Source organism: Leopardus geoffroyi, chromosome C1, assembly GCF_018350155.1.
Source record: "Leopardus geoffroyi isolate Oge1 chromosome C1, O.geoffroyi_Oge1_pat1.0, whole genome shotgun sequence".
Lineage (NCBI taxonomy): Eukaryota > Metazoa > Chordata > Mammalia > Carnivora > Felidae > Leopardus > Leopardus geoffroyi.
Genome location: NC_059328.1, coordinates 202,966,403 through 202,982,487, shown reverse-complemented (window position 1 = coordinate 202,982,487; position 16,085 = coordinate 202,966,403). Strand labels below are relative to the sequence as shown.

At 38.8% G+C, this 16,085-nt stretch overlaps 1 protein-coding gene across 5 annotated transcripts in view; it reads left to right on the top strand.

The window, feature by feature from the left end:
• The window catches only part of USP37 (ubiquitin specific peptidase 37), a 100,025-nt gene that overhangs the window by 19,555 nt on the left and 64,385 nt on the right, over positions 1 to 16,085 (top strand). For all 5 annotated transcript variants that reach the window (XM_045481241.1, XM_045481240.1, XM_045481238.1 and 2 more), the window contains 4 exons: positions 2,250 to 2,428; positions 3,023 to 3,100; positions 11,093 to 11,190; positions 12,968 to 13,052. In XM_045481241.1, the coding sequence (XP_045337197.1) occupies positions 2,250 to 2,428; positions 3,023 to 3,100; positions 11,093 to 11,190; positions 12,968 to 13,052 (440 nt within the window). The remainder of the gene's footprint in view (positions 1 to 2,249; positions 2,429 to 3,022; positions 3,101 to 11,092; positions 11,191 to 12,967; positions 13,053 to 16,085) is intronic.

Below are 16,085 nucleotides of genomic sequence, written 5' to 3'. Positions count from 1 at the left end.
TGAGTCTGTTCTGCATTATGAACTTTTCCCCTATACTATATGATACCAACCTGTTTTGTTGAGGTTCTCTATTTACTTTTTAAGTAGTTTTTCTTTCATAAACATTGAGATAGCCATGAGTCTTGCTGTGTACTATTACAACTTAGGAGTCCTATGTCTTTTAAAATTTATCTCATAAATGGAAACCAGACATAAAGAAAAGCTTTGAACTATTCTGTAAATAAATTGATGAGTTCTGTTTGGCTGGGAGAGGTGATTACTTAGTCCATTTGCTGGACTAAGCAGTGAGGTTTTATTTTTGTTAGTTTTTTTAATAGGTTATGGGTGGTTTTTTTCTTTACATTTTAATTGAAATATGATTGACATGCTATAAATGCACATATTTGAGGTGTACAATTTGACACGTTTTGACTTAGGTATATACCTATAAAATCATCACCATAATCAAGTGAACATAAGCCATAACCCTTAAAAGTTTCCTCATCCCTCTTGGTAATCCTTCCTTCCTGATTTCTCTCTGGCATCTATCCCCTAAACCACAACTGGTTTGTTTTTTTGTCGCTGTAGATTAGTTTGCATTTTCTAGAGTTTTATATAAGTGGAATCAGTGTATATATTTTTTGTCTTTTTCATTTAGCATAATTATTTGGAGATTCACGTATAGATAGAAATTTAAACTGTTAGAATACTTAAATATGTAAATGTTAACATATGTAGCAGAAACAAATATTTATACTCTCAAGTAATGATTCCTGTCAGTGGGATTGTAAAATCAATTTTATGGGTCATAACTAGCATTAAATGAAAAAGGAACAAAATAGAAAATAATAGAGGAAGTATTATACATAGTAAGGATAAGTATTGATTTCTGAAATTTCTATTGTCATTTTATGTATGTATAATAGTTTATGATGTAAAATATTTCTAAGTAGAGATCATGGTCAAAAGGGTTAAAAAATGCAAAACAGTATACATATGTATACTGTATAATATACTACCATTTGTGTAACAAAAAGAATGAAGTTGGTTTGCATTTACATAAAGAAGAATACTTATAGAGGATAAGAGAATGGCAAGTGGAAGAACTGGATGGATGGCAGTGGATCATAATGAGACTTCTTAGTGTATGGCTTTTATATTAGTATTTTGATTTTTGAGTCTTAATGTATCACCCATTTGAAAATAAATTCTAACGTTTTAAAATTGTTCATTCAGATGATCTCAGAGATTTTTTTCTTTCCTATCCTAAGATTGTATGTAATTCTGTAGAAAGAAAAAAAATTAGAAATTTCTTCCATAGAGAAATTACATTGCTTTTAATCTAGTTGTAAAACTTATCTGGCAGAATGCCGGCCATAAGCACTACTTCCCAACTAAGATGTTTAAATTGTTGTATTCACTTTGAATGTTCTTGCTATATTTTTAGAGTAGACTCTTCGAGTGATCTTCTGCCAGTGGACTCTGTCTCACTCTCATTCTCCCCATCATGATGTATTTGTTTCATTGATTCCTCCAGACTAGAACCCCTCAAAAGTCATATGAGGCATATGTGACTTGGTATTTAAGTTATGGCAACGAAATATCATCATTGCTTCTTTTTCTCATACTTATGTCACATTATCATAATCATTGAATGTTTTTCTCTGAAGATTTATTTTCATGCTAATCACTAGAATCACATCTTATGTATCTGAGTCTTTTTTTTTTTAAGTCCGGTATTCAAAGCAAATTCCTTTCTGCCTCCAGTTATAGTGTGGAAATTTTAAGTTGATGGGAGTGCTAGAAGAAAATGAGTGTCAAGTTCAATTTCTGATGCAGACTCCACATTAGAATCAGCTGGAGTGCTTCAAAAAAGCCTACTGGTGAATGCTCCTCACTCCAAGCCAATTAGGCTAGACTATCTGGAGATGGGTTTCTAGTTGTGAATTATTTTCATAAAAATTTTCCATATGAGGGGTGCCTGGGTGGCTCATTGGTTAAGCGTTTGACTTCAGCTCAGGTCATGATCTCACGCTTTGTAAGTTCAAGCCCTGCATAGGGCTCTGTGCTGACCACTCAGAGCTTGGAGCCTGCTTCAGATTCTGTCTCTCTCTTTCTCTGCTCCTCCGCCACTTGTGCGACACTCCCCCTCCCCCCCCCAAAAGAAATAAACTTTTAAAAAAATTTAAAAAGTTTTCCATGTGAGAATATGATCTAAAAGCATGCCAATTAATTTGAATACTTAGCTATGTTAAACTTTATTCCTACAGACACCTTCAAAAAGAGGAAGTTTGGAAACTAAAGATGATATTCCATTTCGAAAAGTTCTTGGTAATCCAGGTAGAGGATCAATTAAGACTGCAGCAGGAAGTGGAATAGCTGTCACCCGAACAATTCCCTCTTTGACATCTACATCAACACCTCTTAGATCAGGGTCATTAGAAAATCGGTATGAAAGACTTTTTTTCTTTCTTTTTTTTTTTTTTTTAATTTTTTTTTTTCAACGTTTATTTATTTTTGGGACAGAGAGAGACTGAGCATGAACGGGGGAGGGGCAGAGAGAGAGGGAGACACAGAATCGGAAACAGGCTCCAGGCTCTGAGCCATCAGCCCAGAGCCCGACGCGGGGCTCGAACCCACGGACCGCGAGATCGTGACCTGGCTGAAGTCGGACGCTTAACCGACTGCGCCACCCAGGCGCCCCAAGACTTTTTTTCTTAGTAATTAGCTGTGCCTGTTTCTAAATGTCTTTTAGGCCTTTTAGAAAGACAGGGACTTTGAGAAAAAAGAGATTGTCCAGTGAGTAAAATAGGTTAGAAAAAGAACATATAGAGCATATATTTTAGTAGGTAGTGTTGGCTTTTTATGATTTACATCAGTGACACATACTGAGCATGCAGATGTACAGTATATTAATTAAAATGTGGTTTAGAGAATTAAGCAGTAGTAGTCATAGTTCCTGTCCTTGAATATGTTGGTTTATACTTCTTAATGGTATGAATTATGACTTTTTTAAATAACTTTTTTTCTTTGTCCTCTACAGGACTGAAAAGAGGAAAAGAATGCTATCATCTGGCTCAGAGTTGAATGAAGATTACCCTAAGGAAAATGATTCATCATCGTAAGTTGCTTAAAGAACACTTAAGGCACTAGATCAGTGTTTCTTATATATTGGTAATTACGGTCACTAAGGAAGATTGGGGGAGAGGTGTTCAGTTTATGAGAATTCTAAAGATAGAACAGAATTTAAAGTATTTTGGTGACAGTAGATTATAGACTCCATAGAGTATTTGGCCATTGCTGTTGCTTTGATCATTGCCCTTCTTCCATCCTAGCCTTTTTTATTATCTGCAATACTTAGAGGAAGAATAGGATTGAAGAACTCTAAACAGATGTTTCTTGTTGGCTGCTTTTTTTGGTGTGAATTCTTTCCTTCCCTTTATCTGTGTTATTTTTTTTTTTTTTTATCCTATTCATGTGAAAAGTTAGCCTGGGAGTAAAAGGATGTGAACCTGACATAGGGTCTAGGCAAGGAGCTTCAGTTTTTTAGAGGTATTTTCTGGCTTCAACAAAAGAGAATAGACCTGCAGCAGGACAGTCACCAGCTCATAGTCTCTTCCTCATCATGGAGGGTTTTTGTTTATTTTTTGTTGTTTGGGGGAGAATAGTTATTACACAATTATGAAATACTTCAATTAGTGCCTTTTTTTAAAGTTTTTATTTAAATTCCAGTCAGTTAACATACAGTGTAATGTCAGTTTCAGGTGTACAATTTAGCAATACAACACCCGGCGCTTATCACAAGTGCACTCCTTAATCCCTATCACCTGTTTAATCCATCCACCTACCTCTCCTCTGGTAACCATCAGTTTGTTCTCTATAGTTAAGAGTTTGTTTTTTATGGGCGCCTGGGTGGCTCAGTCGGTTAAGTGTCCGACTTTGGCTCAGGTCATGATCTTGCAGTTTGTGAGTTCGAGCCCCGCGTCGGGCCCTGTGCTGACGGCTCAGAGCCTGGAGCCTCTTCAGATTCTGTGTCTTTCTCTCTCTCTCTGCCCCTCCCCCACTCATACTCTGTCTCTGTCTCAAAAATAAACATTAAAAAAAAAAATTTTTTTTAAAGTTTGTTTTTTGTTTTCTCTCTTTTTTTCCCCCTAGATCATTTGTTTTGTTTCTTAAATCCCACATACAAGTAAAATCATATGGTATTTGTCTTTGTTTGACTGACTTAGTTTGCTTAGTGTAATAGTGTCTAGCTCCGTCCACATCATTGCAAATGGCCAATTAATACCTTGACAGAAATCAGTTGATAATCAATGAACCGATACTCAAGGTCAAGGGTCAGCAGACGAGAGTTGAGAAAAAGCTAAAGAAACTTTATATATTTATTGGGGTCTTGGTTCTGTTGCTATAACAGATGGAAAACTGGGTAGGTGATATAGGACTGGTGTGGCATCTGAAACTACAATCACCATAGACTCAGCTTCCTTCTATTTTGTTGGTCTACAATTCTTTTTTTTTTTTTAATTTATTTTTTTAACATTTATTTTATTTCTGAGACAGAGACAGAGCATGAACGGGGGAGGGGCAGAGAGAGAGGGAGACACAGAATCGGAAGCAGGCTTCAGGCTCTGGGCCATCAGCCCAGAGCCTGACGCAGGGCTCGAACTCACGGACCGCAAGATCGTGACCCGAGCCGAAGTCGGACGCTCAACCGACTGAGCCACCCAGGCGCCCCTACAATTCTTAATAAATAGCTTTCTTTTTGTGAACCAAGATAGATGCTTCAGCCTCCACTCTCATGTCTGCATGCCTGTTGATGGGAATGGAGAAAGGAACAAAGGGAGGGCATACTGCTTTCCTTTAGGCCGGGAATCGCACACACCACTTCTGTGCACATTGGCCAGAATTTGGTCATATGGTTATACCATATACCAAATTATGAGGAACTCTGGGAAATATGCTTAGCCTAGCCCAAATTATACTATTATGGCAGAAGTGTACAATGATTATTTGGGGACAGTTAATAGTCTGCTGTAGTTTACCTCTCTAGCCATAGAAATATACCTATTCATCATTCTTCGCATACATTTAGACATTGTATCCAGTTCAGAGCCCAGGATCTCTGGGTGATGTGCATTTCTCTCCATAATGTCTAAGTGTGCCTTGGACCATGTGCCTCATGGTCTGATACCTAAAAAAGTAAAAGGCAAGTTAACCTGTATTCCCCACTCCCAAGTCTATACATGTATTATCATACATTGCTGGCATAGTTATAAGATAACCACAATAGAAATTTCTATTTAGAAAAGACAAGAATAGGAAACTGAAGGAGTCACTGCTCTACAGCAGCAATAAAATCTTGGTAGGCTGAAGGTATGAAGACAGTGAAGGCAGTTTAGCCCATGTAGCAAGCAGTCTGTGTTCTGTCCTTTGGGAGAAACTCCCTCATTGTACTTCATTTGACTCCTGATTTTGCCCCCTAATAGATTTCCTTTGTCTTTTATCTTTCAAGGCCATAGCTGAAATGGGTTTTGAAGACTGTGTTCTTCCTTGGGGCTGTGCAGCTTTTGTAGCCTGCTTCATGCTGATAAAAGTTCTGGGAGTTAGAAGTATCCAGATATCATTGCTTCTCAGCCTTTTGGCGAAGATCAAGTGTAGAAGTGTCCAGAAATCTAGGAGTTTTAGAAGTCCAAAAGTTTATTTAAATATAGAACAAGAAGGATTTTATAGACTTGAGAAAGAATTTGGGCCAATATTTTTGTTGTTTGGTTTTGTTGTTGTTTTTTAATGTTTATTAGAGAGAGAGCATCCTCAAGGAAGGGAGGGACAGAGAGAGAATCCCAAATAGGCTCACATCAGCAGCACAGAGTCCAGTGTGGGACTCGAATTCATGAACCATGAGATCATGACCTGAGCTGAAATGAAGAGTTGTGGCGTGCCTGGGTGGCTCAGTCAGTTAAGCATTTGACTTTGGCTCAGGTCATGATCTCATGGTTCATGGGGTCAAGCCCCGCGTCGGGCTCTGTGCTGACAGCTCAGAGCCTGGAGCCTGCCTGCTTCAGATTCTGTGTCTCCCTCTCTCTGCCCCTGTCCTGCCTCTCTCTCCCTCTCTCAAAAATAAATAAACATTAAAAAAAAAAAAGTGAAGGGGCACCTGGGTGACTCAGTCGGTTAAGTGTCCGACTTTGGCTCAGGTCATGATGTCACAGTTCGTGGGTTCGAGCCCCGTGTCTGGCTGTGTGCTGACAACTCAGAGCCTGGAGCCTGCTTCGGATTCTGTGTCTCCCTCTCTGTCTTTGTCCCTGCCCTGCTCAACTTACTCTCTTTCTCTCTCAAAAATAAATAAAACATTAAAAAATTTTTTTTAAGTTTTGAAATAATTTTAGATTTACAGAAAAGTTGCAAAAGCAATATAGAATGTTCCTGTATACCCTTCACTCAGTTTCTCCTAATAGTAACATCAAGTTGTTTTTTTCATAAATTTATTTCCTTAGTTAACCTTCTATCATTGCCTCAGTTTGACAATCAAAAGCAATTGGATTTTTTTAGTTCCATATGGTCTCAAATTACTAGACGATTTCAATTCTAGGCCATCGGCACAGAGGGCTATATTCCTTTTCATCCCTGATTGTAAGCTGGCTAGCCCCTTGCCCAGTTTAACCTGTCTTGAATAGGACCATGCTGAAACACAGACCAGTATTCTTATCGTCTCAGTCTTTTCACTTAGAGTTATAGGTTTGATACGAAGACATTACAGTAACAGTTTTATGAACATTTTGCTGAGATGTAGCAGTAGTACTCACCAGCTTTCCAGTCTGTAATATCTGTGTCCTGACCCTCCACCTTCCAACTGTAGCTAGTGCTATATATTTTAGGTTTGTTAGGGTAGTACCACACTTCTAGTAACAAAATTTGTGTATTCAGTGTCTAGTTGTAGGGAACAAAATTCATTTCAGCTAGTTTATATACACAAAGGTATTTGCCTTCAGAGAGTATTAACAGACTTATGGACTCGTTAGGAAAGCTGAAAAGATAGGCTTTAGGTTAAGCTTTCAGAATGATTTTAAGAGCTATGCCCCGGATCAGGTCACCAAAGATGCCCCTGGCTGTTGCTGAAGCTAATAGCTGCATTGGAAGCTGTCACCTCTGGGACCATGCTACCATTGCCAAGATTAGAAATCTCTACAGAAAATCCGGATGCCTCTAAAATGATGTTTGTCATCACAAGGAGCAGAACACATTACCTCTGCCTTCCTTCCACTTTTCAGATCTTACACAATTACATGTAATTTATCTTAATTCCCATCCTGAACACTAACTAGGAAATGTAGTTTTTTTGTTTTTTGGCTTTTACAGGACAGATACCCCAAAAGGTGGTTTTAATGGAATGTTGCATGTCAGTTCACCATATTCACCATACTTGTGGGACATCTCACTTTTTCTACTTAGAATTCTGTGTAGTGAGCCCTAAATTTCTGATCTTTGTTTTGGGCTAATAATACTTTTAAACACATCACAGTCAGATTGTATGAAGTTTGGGTTTCCTAGAAGACTCTAGGTTACTACACTTGTATAAGTGACTTGTTAAGAAGGTGCTTATAGGACAGACCAGAGTGAGGAAATAGGACAGGGAAGGAGAGGAAGCCACCCAGGGGTGTGATCTTAGCGAAAAGTCCCACAGAGAGTAGACTTTATCTTGATCCAGCAGGGTCTCTGGGCCTGTTCCAACTTGAAGCAAGGAAGATGGGCTTTCATGTTCCCATACTGCACAGCCTTTGGTTCTGTGGCTCTGCCCCAATGGGCAAAATATTTTAAGTAGCCCAAAGGCAGTTCTCTGAAAAAGAACTGCAGGTGCTGGCTGTTGAAAACACACAACTGGGATGTGTGAAAAGTATAAAAAGGGATCTGAGGGGCTCTGATGGAACAGAACTATTAAGTTCATTCCATGGTATCACAGATTCTTCACATTGATGCTACTCAATTTCTGGGTGAAAACCTTAACAAAAGAGGGTTGGAGGGACGAGCTGCTATTTGTCCTTACTGCTATAAATAGCCTTGAGGCTATAACTGGTATTGTCATCTTTTTCTTCTGCTATCCATTCTAGACTTGCTGCATTCTCCACTAATACTTCTGCTGGTCTTGGTGATTTGCCTAGTGGTATGACTGAAGTCCTCATCCCTGTGGGGATGAGCCCCTGGTCACTATGTACTTTTGCAGGCCATGGGTGCTAAAATTGCCCATTCGTAGTTAAAACTGAACATGACAGCATTAAGAAATTCCCTAGGAAATCTCCTTTATTCCAAAGATATTCTTCATGTCCTCATTGTATAGTATCAACCCTGCCTCCTTATAGTAATCAAAGTCAGGGCACTTGGGTGGCTCAGTCGGTTAAGCGTCAAACTCTTGATTTCAGCTCAGGTCGTGATCTCACCGTTGATGAGTTTGAGCCCCACATCGGGCTCTGCACTGATAGTATGGAGCTACCTTGAGATTCTCTCTCCCTCTCTCTGCCCCTCCCCCGTCCATTCATGTGTGTACTCGCTCTCGCGCACTCCCTGTCAAAAAACAAAACAAAACAAAACAAAACAAAAGTCAGTTACCCCTGTTAGTATAGCAGTTCCTTTCTTTGCCTGTTCCTCTCCCAACATGAGGAGCCCAAGATGAGTAGCAACCATAGCTTTAGATTAAACGGGACTCTTACCGTCCCCACGGTTGAAAAAGTTCCCCTTCTGGGAACCAGGACTTGATTGTTTAATGTCTCTTTAGTGGAGCTCTCTGGTGTGCATTAATAAACAGATCCCCACTGTTTGTACACACTTCTGTATGGCTGTTCATATACTTCTTCCATAAATCATTCTCCCTGATCTTCCAGCCTTGCTACTTGTTGGCTTCTTACTATCCATCAAAACTATTTGCTGCTGTCCCGGAAATCATGGCCCACTTTTTTTTCCACACACAGTGGATAAAGAAGTGTGCCTCTCAAACTCTGCACCATGGAGGATTTCCTCTCACCACTCTGTTTTTGGGCAGTACCCTAATGGGTCTATAGTGCAGCAACAGTTCGTTTTTATCCTGTACCAAGATAGCAGATGATCTGTCTGTGAATCAGGCCAGGTTGGTTATAGAGAGTACTCATAGGCCTATTCCTCTTATCTATTCCTGCTTGCTTAGAACTCATCCTAGATAAATCACTTCCACTTTGTGATGGATTGCTGCTGTAACTTTCTGGTCTGATTACTTCAAGGGTCTCTTCCAGGCATTAGTAACATGCCAGGAGTAGTGTGTGATACTTTATAAGTAATGTATACATTTTTGCTGCAGACAGCATTGTCTTGCTCTCAAATCCTAAAGATCCAGGCTGCAGTTCTCTTTGGGTGAGCAATTCTACACGGTGTCTTAAGTTGGTAATTGGCTCAATGGCTCAACTGACTCTATTGTTTTTTTCTCTTGAGCAGATCAGTACTCGTAGCAACAACCAACCAGTTCCATAGTCTTTATGATTACTATTCCATATCACTTGGATCAGTTATCTGTTGCTATATAGCAAACCACTCCAAAACTTAGTGACTTAAAATAGTAACTATTATTGCCTGTGAGTTGATGGTGACTTAAGTGATTCTACTTTATCTGGGCCAGAATTGGCCGATTGTCTCTGGGTACTCTCATTTTCTCATGCACCCATGGTCACTTGTTGAGGCAGCTAGTGGTTAGTTGGTCCCGAATGGCCTCACTCATGATTGCCATTGGCTTCCTACTGGTTGGGTAAAGAGGGTGATTGGGCCATGTGTCTTTCATCATCTAGCAAGTTAGTCTGGAGTTATTCACATAGCAGTGTCAGGATTCCAAGAGAGTGAGTGTAAATTTGCAAGGTGCCTTTAGCCTTAGGACTTACACACTGTTGGGTCTGTTGCATTCTTTTAGGAAAAGGAAATCACAAAGCCAGCCCCATTAAGGCATGGGAAAATAGACTGCATTTCTTGATGGGGGATTTGGGTACAAGGAAAGGAATGATTTGGGACACATTTTTAAAAACTGTATTGAAATACAATTTGCATATTCTAAAATTTACTTATTTTAAATGTGCAATTCAGTAATTTTGGGTGATTGTATTGAGTTGTGCAACCATCACCTTAATCTAGTTTTAGAATGTTTCTATAACCCCAGTAAGATCCATTGTGTAATCTACCATATTTCTCAAATGCTAGAGATATTGCATGAGCCATATTCTTTTCTAGTGTATCCCATCCCAATTCACTACAAATGAAAATCTTAATAATTATAGTTGATAGGGTCCCAGAGGTATTATCACCAGCAGTGGGATTTCTGTTGTCATTGCCAAACAAGTGGTCCAGTTCCAGAATCTTGGCCTTAGAGGTGTGCTTCCTAGGCCCATTTCTAGAACTAGCTGTTGTTGATCAAGTTCTCCAGAAGCAGGCGCTGAAATGGAGATTTGTGCTCAAGTTATCTATTAAGAAAGTACTCCCAGGGGATACCAGGAGGGGAGTAGGGAAAGCAAGTCAGTAGTGCAGGAAATGAAGCTTGAGTGTGGTCTCATGCAAAAATCAAGCAGAGGTTAGGCTTCATCCTAATTCCAGAGAGAAAACCTGTTACATAAAATTCACCTTAAAGTTGTTCTCTCATCCAAGCAAGGGAGCTTGGCTTCTTGACCTTACTTGTGTCTCTCAAAGTGCAAGCAAATTATCTCTAGTAGCTTGAGGTTAACCTGTGAAAAAGAACCCTAGGTACTGGCTGTCAAAAACATAACCTAAATTGGTGTGGAAGAGAAGACACAAAAACCGGGTCAGAGGGAATCTGGGTAGAGCCATCTGCGTTGTGTGCTACAGGCTTTATGCATGATGGACCTCCTAAAATTAGTACTTTTAATCAAAGCATGAGCATATCTCCAACTGAACCCACTCCACTGGAAAGGTTTAGGTATTTGGGAATAATAGATGGGGGAAATGCCACTTAAGAAATTTTGACCTGTGTGTGAAATGTAAATTTTCTGAAATGATAAGTATTTAAAATTAAGAACTATGTGTTTATATCTATATCGATATATATATATATATATATATATATACACACACTGAATTAAATTATTAACTGTAGGAACAACAAGGCTATGACAGATCCCTCCAGAAAGTATTTAACCAGCAGTAGAGAGAAGCAGCTGAGTTTGAAACAGTCGGAAGAGAATAGAACATCAGGTAAGTATTTGGTCTTCATATAAAATGCTAATTTATTATATGACATACCGTATTATACTAGAAATAAAAACCTAAAGTGGGACATATCTCTACATTATTCGGTGCATGATTCAGTGCTAGTTATCAGGTGCCAATTTGTATCCAGTACTTGGCGAAAGTATTAGATATAAGGGATTTTTATTCTTTTAAGAAAGACTCTAACCTTTACCTTCTTCCCTATTTCACTGCCTACAGTTAAGCTTTTTCGTTGTCAAAGTACCTGAACCATAGAATGAATTCAAGGAGTTAAAGTGGTTGAAACTGAATTTTATCAGTGTTGCTGCTTGTTACAAGTTCCAGAAGGTCTTGGAATTATTGCCTGAAGCAGTTGTTTAAGCTCAGCTTGTACCCCATTTTACAAAAACTAAAAGTTAGGCTGTCCAAGAATTGTTGTCAGTGTTTCCCACATTTAACATCTCTCTGATCCTCTCAACTCCTTAGAGAATCAGCTATGTGGTATTGATTTGAATATTATGTCAACTGGAAATTAAATTGAAGCAAGCTAAAATATGGCCTGGTGTTGAGTTTAAGAGAATTCATTTGGGGCGCCTGGGTGGCTTGGTCGGTTAAGCATCGGACTTCGGCTCGGGTCATGATCTCACGGTCCGTGAGTTCGAGCCCCGCGTCGGGCTCTGTGCTGACAGCTCAGAGCCTGGAGCCTGTTTCAGATTCTGTGTCTCCCTCTCTCTCTCCCTCTCCCCTGTTCATGCTCTGTCTCTCTCTGTCTCAAAAATAAATAAACATTAAAAAAAAATTAAAAAAAAAAAAAAAGAATTCATTTGATCAGGACTTCAGGAATGTTCTTTTTTTTTAGTGGTTCAGGGTTATGACATTGGACTCCTACAGAAAGAAGTATCTCCAATATAATTCTTACCTCTGAAATAATAATATATTTTGTAACATCCACTTACTGGTTTTCAGCTTTTATAATCAACCTATAGTTAGGAAACAATGCTTAAAGATGTAATAAACCTTGACAATGTTGAAGTTAAGGTGTGTCTTAGAAGAGTTGATGGGGAAGAGGAGGAGAGAGAAAGAATGAAGTAGTTGAGTGATGAGGTTCATGGAACAAAATGTAGAAGTTTTAAGTGTGTTAAAGTTACAGAGTTAGGGGCGCCTGGGTGGCGCAGTCGGTTAAGCGTCCGACTTCAGCCAGGTCACGATCTCACAGTCTGTGAGTTCGAGCCCCGCGTCGGGCTCTGGGCTGATGGCTCAGAGCCTGGAGCCTGTTTCCGATTCTGTGTCTCCCTCTCTCTCTGCCCCTCCCCTGTTCATGCTCTGTCTCTCTCTGTCCCAAAAATAAATAAACGTTGAAAAAAAAAAATTTTTAAAGTTACAGAGTTAATCAGTAAAAGTAAACACAACCAATACTTGGAGAGAAGAGAACAAGAACGAGTGATGTAAAGGAGAAATTGCTAATTTTTCATAACAGGGAGATATTACTTATAATGAATAAAGCAAGAAATAGTAGAAACATTATCTAGCATTATGAAGGAAATGAGGAAAACTAAGTTTTAAAACTGGTCAGAAATTAGAAGCAAAATTTTAGGGCAGAGAGAGTTCTTGGTATTATAACCTTTCTGCAGTGTTTGATCTTTTAACATGCATATATATTACTTTGATGCAAAGAAAGGGGGAGAAACAGTTAAATATAAACAGGCCTAATGCGTAATTTTATTATTAAATGAATTTGGCTGATTTAGGAATTAACATTTCCCTGTTTTTTTCATTTTTTTAGGGCTTTTACCTTTACAGTCATCATCGTTTTATGGCAGCAGAGCTGGATCCAAGGACTACTCTTCTGGTAGCACTAACCTAGACAGGTATGCGTTGGCTCTATGCTTCGTGAAGAACTTGAAGAGCTCTCATTTTCAGAATACTGAATGATGGTTTAGGCTGTGAGGTCTTAAGTGAATATCCTAATTTAAAATAACAAAATTGCTGAGAATCATGACTCACGATATTTTAGTTAGAAAGTATTCTGGAGGGGCGCCTGTGTGGCTCAGTTGGTTGAGCATCTGACTCTTGATTTCGGCTCGGGTCATGATCTCATGGTTCATGAGCTCCAGCCCCACATCAGACTTTGTGCTGACCGCATGGAGCCTGCTTGGGTTCTCTCTCCCTCTCATGCATGTGTGTGCATTCGCGTACTCTCTGTCTCTCTCTCAAAATAAATAAATAAATTTTTAAAAAATTATTTTAAAAACTGCTGGAAATGTTTTAGTTTTCAGATGCTTTTTTTTTTTTTTTTTTAATGTTTTCAACAAATGAATAAATGTGCTGAGGCCACAGGTGGTGACTGACTATGTGATCAGATTCTTGACCAGTGTATTTTCCATCATCCCTAGTGATGAACATATCAAGATCGCTCCTGAGGCGTTTTACTTATTTATTTATTTATGAAAGAGAGAGCACACACGCAGGGGAGGGGCAGAGAGAGGGAGAGAGAATCCTAAGCAGGCGCTGCACTGTCAGCACAGAGGCAGAGCCTGACAGGGGGCTTGAATTCACTAGTAAGCAGTGAGATCATGACCTCAGGTGAAATCAAGAGTCGGACACACTTAATCAGCTGAGTCACCCAGGTGCCTCCTCAGACGTTTTTAAATTGCCTTCGTTGCCTGTGTATTAAGCTACTACCAAAAGTTAGGACATTTTCTTTAAAAAACAAGTTGCATGTTAGTATTTTTTACTGGGAAAGACTAGTCAGAAACTTAATTGCTGATCCTATACAGATTGAGTTTTTTTTTTTTTTTTTTGAGATTTACTGACCATTTTTATAAATATATTAGACAACTGGTAAGTGCTTGTCAAGAAGGCACTATCTTGGAATGTAGCCTGGAGGGGCAGTGGTAAATGTAAAAGGTAAGGGTAGTGGGTAATGGTGGTATATAATAGATATGCTATATAATGACCTATTAAGTGACATTTTGGGTTTTTTTAGTAGAATTTAATTCAAAGTGGTAAAAAATATTTTTGATTATTTGATAAAACAAGGTGAAGTAAAGAATTTGATCCTGTATCTTTAGGTATATTCAGCCTTGGGTGGTTATTTCAGACACTTAATAACTACAGTGATAACTAAGTTATTTGAATTTAAAAGAGAGACATATTTTTGCTTATTAGAAGAATCCTAAAAGAATCCAAGTTTTTAAAAATCCTAAATTATAGGGGCGCCTGGGTGGCGCAGTCGGTTAAGCGTCCGACTTCAGCCAGGTCACGATCTCGCGGTCCGGGAGTTCGAGCCCCGCGTCGGGCTCTGGGCTGATGGCTCAGAGCCTGGAGCCTGTTTCCGATTCTGTGTCTCCCTCTCTCTCTGCCCCTCCCCCGTTCATGCTCTGTCTCTCTCTGTCCCAAAAATAAATAAACGTTGAAAAAAAAAAAATTAAAAAAAAAAATAATAAAAATCCTAAATTATAGTACAAGTTTCTTCTCAAGATAATAGAATGTGTATATTTACTACACATAGGAATGACTGAAGGAAAAAATATTTTTAAGGCAAAGCTGCAATTCAACAATGAGGTGAAAATTTCCAAATCATTGAGAAAAAAACTAATACTGAGTAAATAGGCTGAAGCCATGGGCACATGGAAAACACAGATTAGAGTCAAGTATTTAGGTCTGGGTCTTCAAAACCAGCACGGGATTGGGAATTGAACATAATTCCAGGCCAGAACTTGGTTTGTTATATGAAGCTACATATCTAGAACTGCTTTCTGTGCTAATAAACCAAGGCAAAACACTTTTGTAGCACTACCTGGGTTTGGAACCAAAAATGTGCTGCTTGCCTGATGCTCTCTGAGCAGAGATCAAATACACAGAAATGGGAATTTTAGTGATTGGTGTCTGTTTTAGTGTTGCCTGCACTGGGGCAAGAATTCTGAATCTCTAACATAAAGTCCCATGCAGATTAAAGGCCCACAGTGAGGCAGCTATTAAACATGTCAAGAATGTGGGATTGTGGAATGTAGCACAGAAAGAAGTTGGTAAATGTAAATCAAATGAAGAGACTTATGTTGGGCTCCATTGGTCTATCCTCCACATCTCAGTAGCATTTTGGAGAAAAAAAGACTGAGGAAAATAAAGACAAGGAATTTGCCAAAGAAGAATGGATGAAAGTGATGAAAGTCCACACATTGAAAAGCTTCAACAAATGCCAAACAGCAGACACTGGAAAAAAAAAAAAAAAAAAAAAAAAAAGATGAAATTTTAAAAGCTACTTGAAGGAATTACATCATTTATAAAAGGAAAGGAGATGGACATTAGTAACAATAGAAACAGAAGACACTGGAGTAATAGCATCAAAGAATTCTCTACCCAGCTAAATTATAATTCAAGAATGCAGATGGGGCAACTGGGTGGCTTGGCTGGTTAAGAGCCCAACTCTTGATTTCGCCTCAGGTCATGATGTCACAGTTTGTGAGATCGAGCTCCGTGTTGGGCTCTGCACTAACAGTGCAGAGCCTGCTTGGGATTCTCTCTACCTTTCTCTCTGCCCCTCCCCCACTTGTGCACACTCGCACTCTCTCTCAAAATAAACACAATTTAAAAACATTAAAAAAAATGCAGACAAGTAATGCTGTTTTTAGATATACAGAGACAATTCAGCAAGAAGCAAATTGAAGGAGTGAAAATAAATACCTGAGCAAAAAATTATAAAACCATATTTAAAAATCTAAATACATTTACAATTTATTCATTTGTATACTAAATGTGTATGGTAGAAACTCCAGAAGTTACAGGGTGCAAACAGTGAAAAGTAAATCTCCCTTTCTTTTCTAATTCCTAGTTGTTTATTTTATCTTTCCAGAGGCAACTACTATTGCTAATATTCTTTCAGGGTTATTCTGTACATCTAA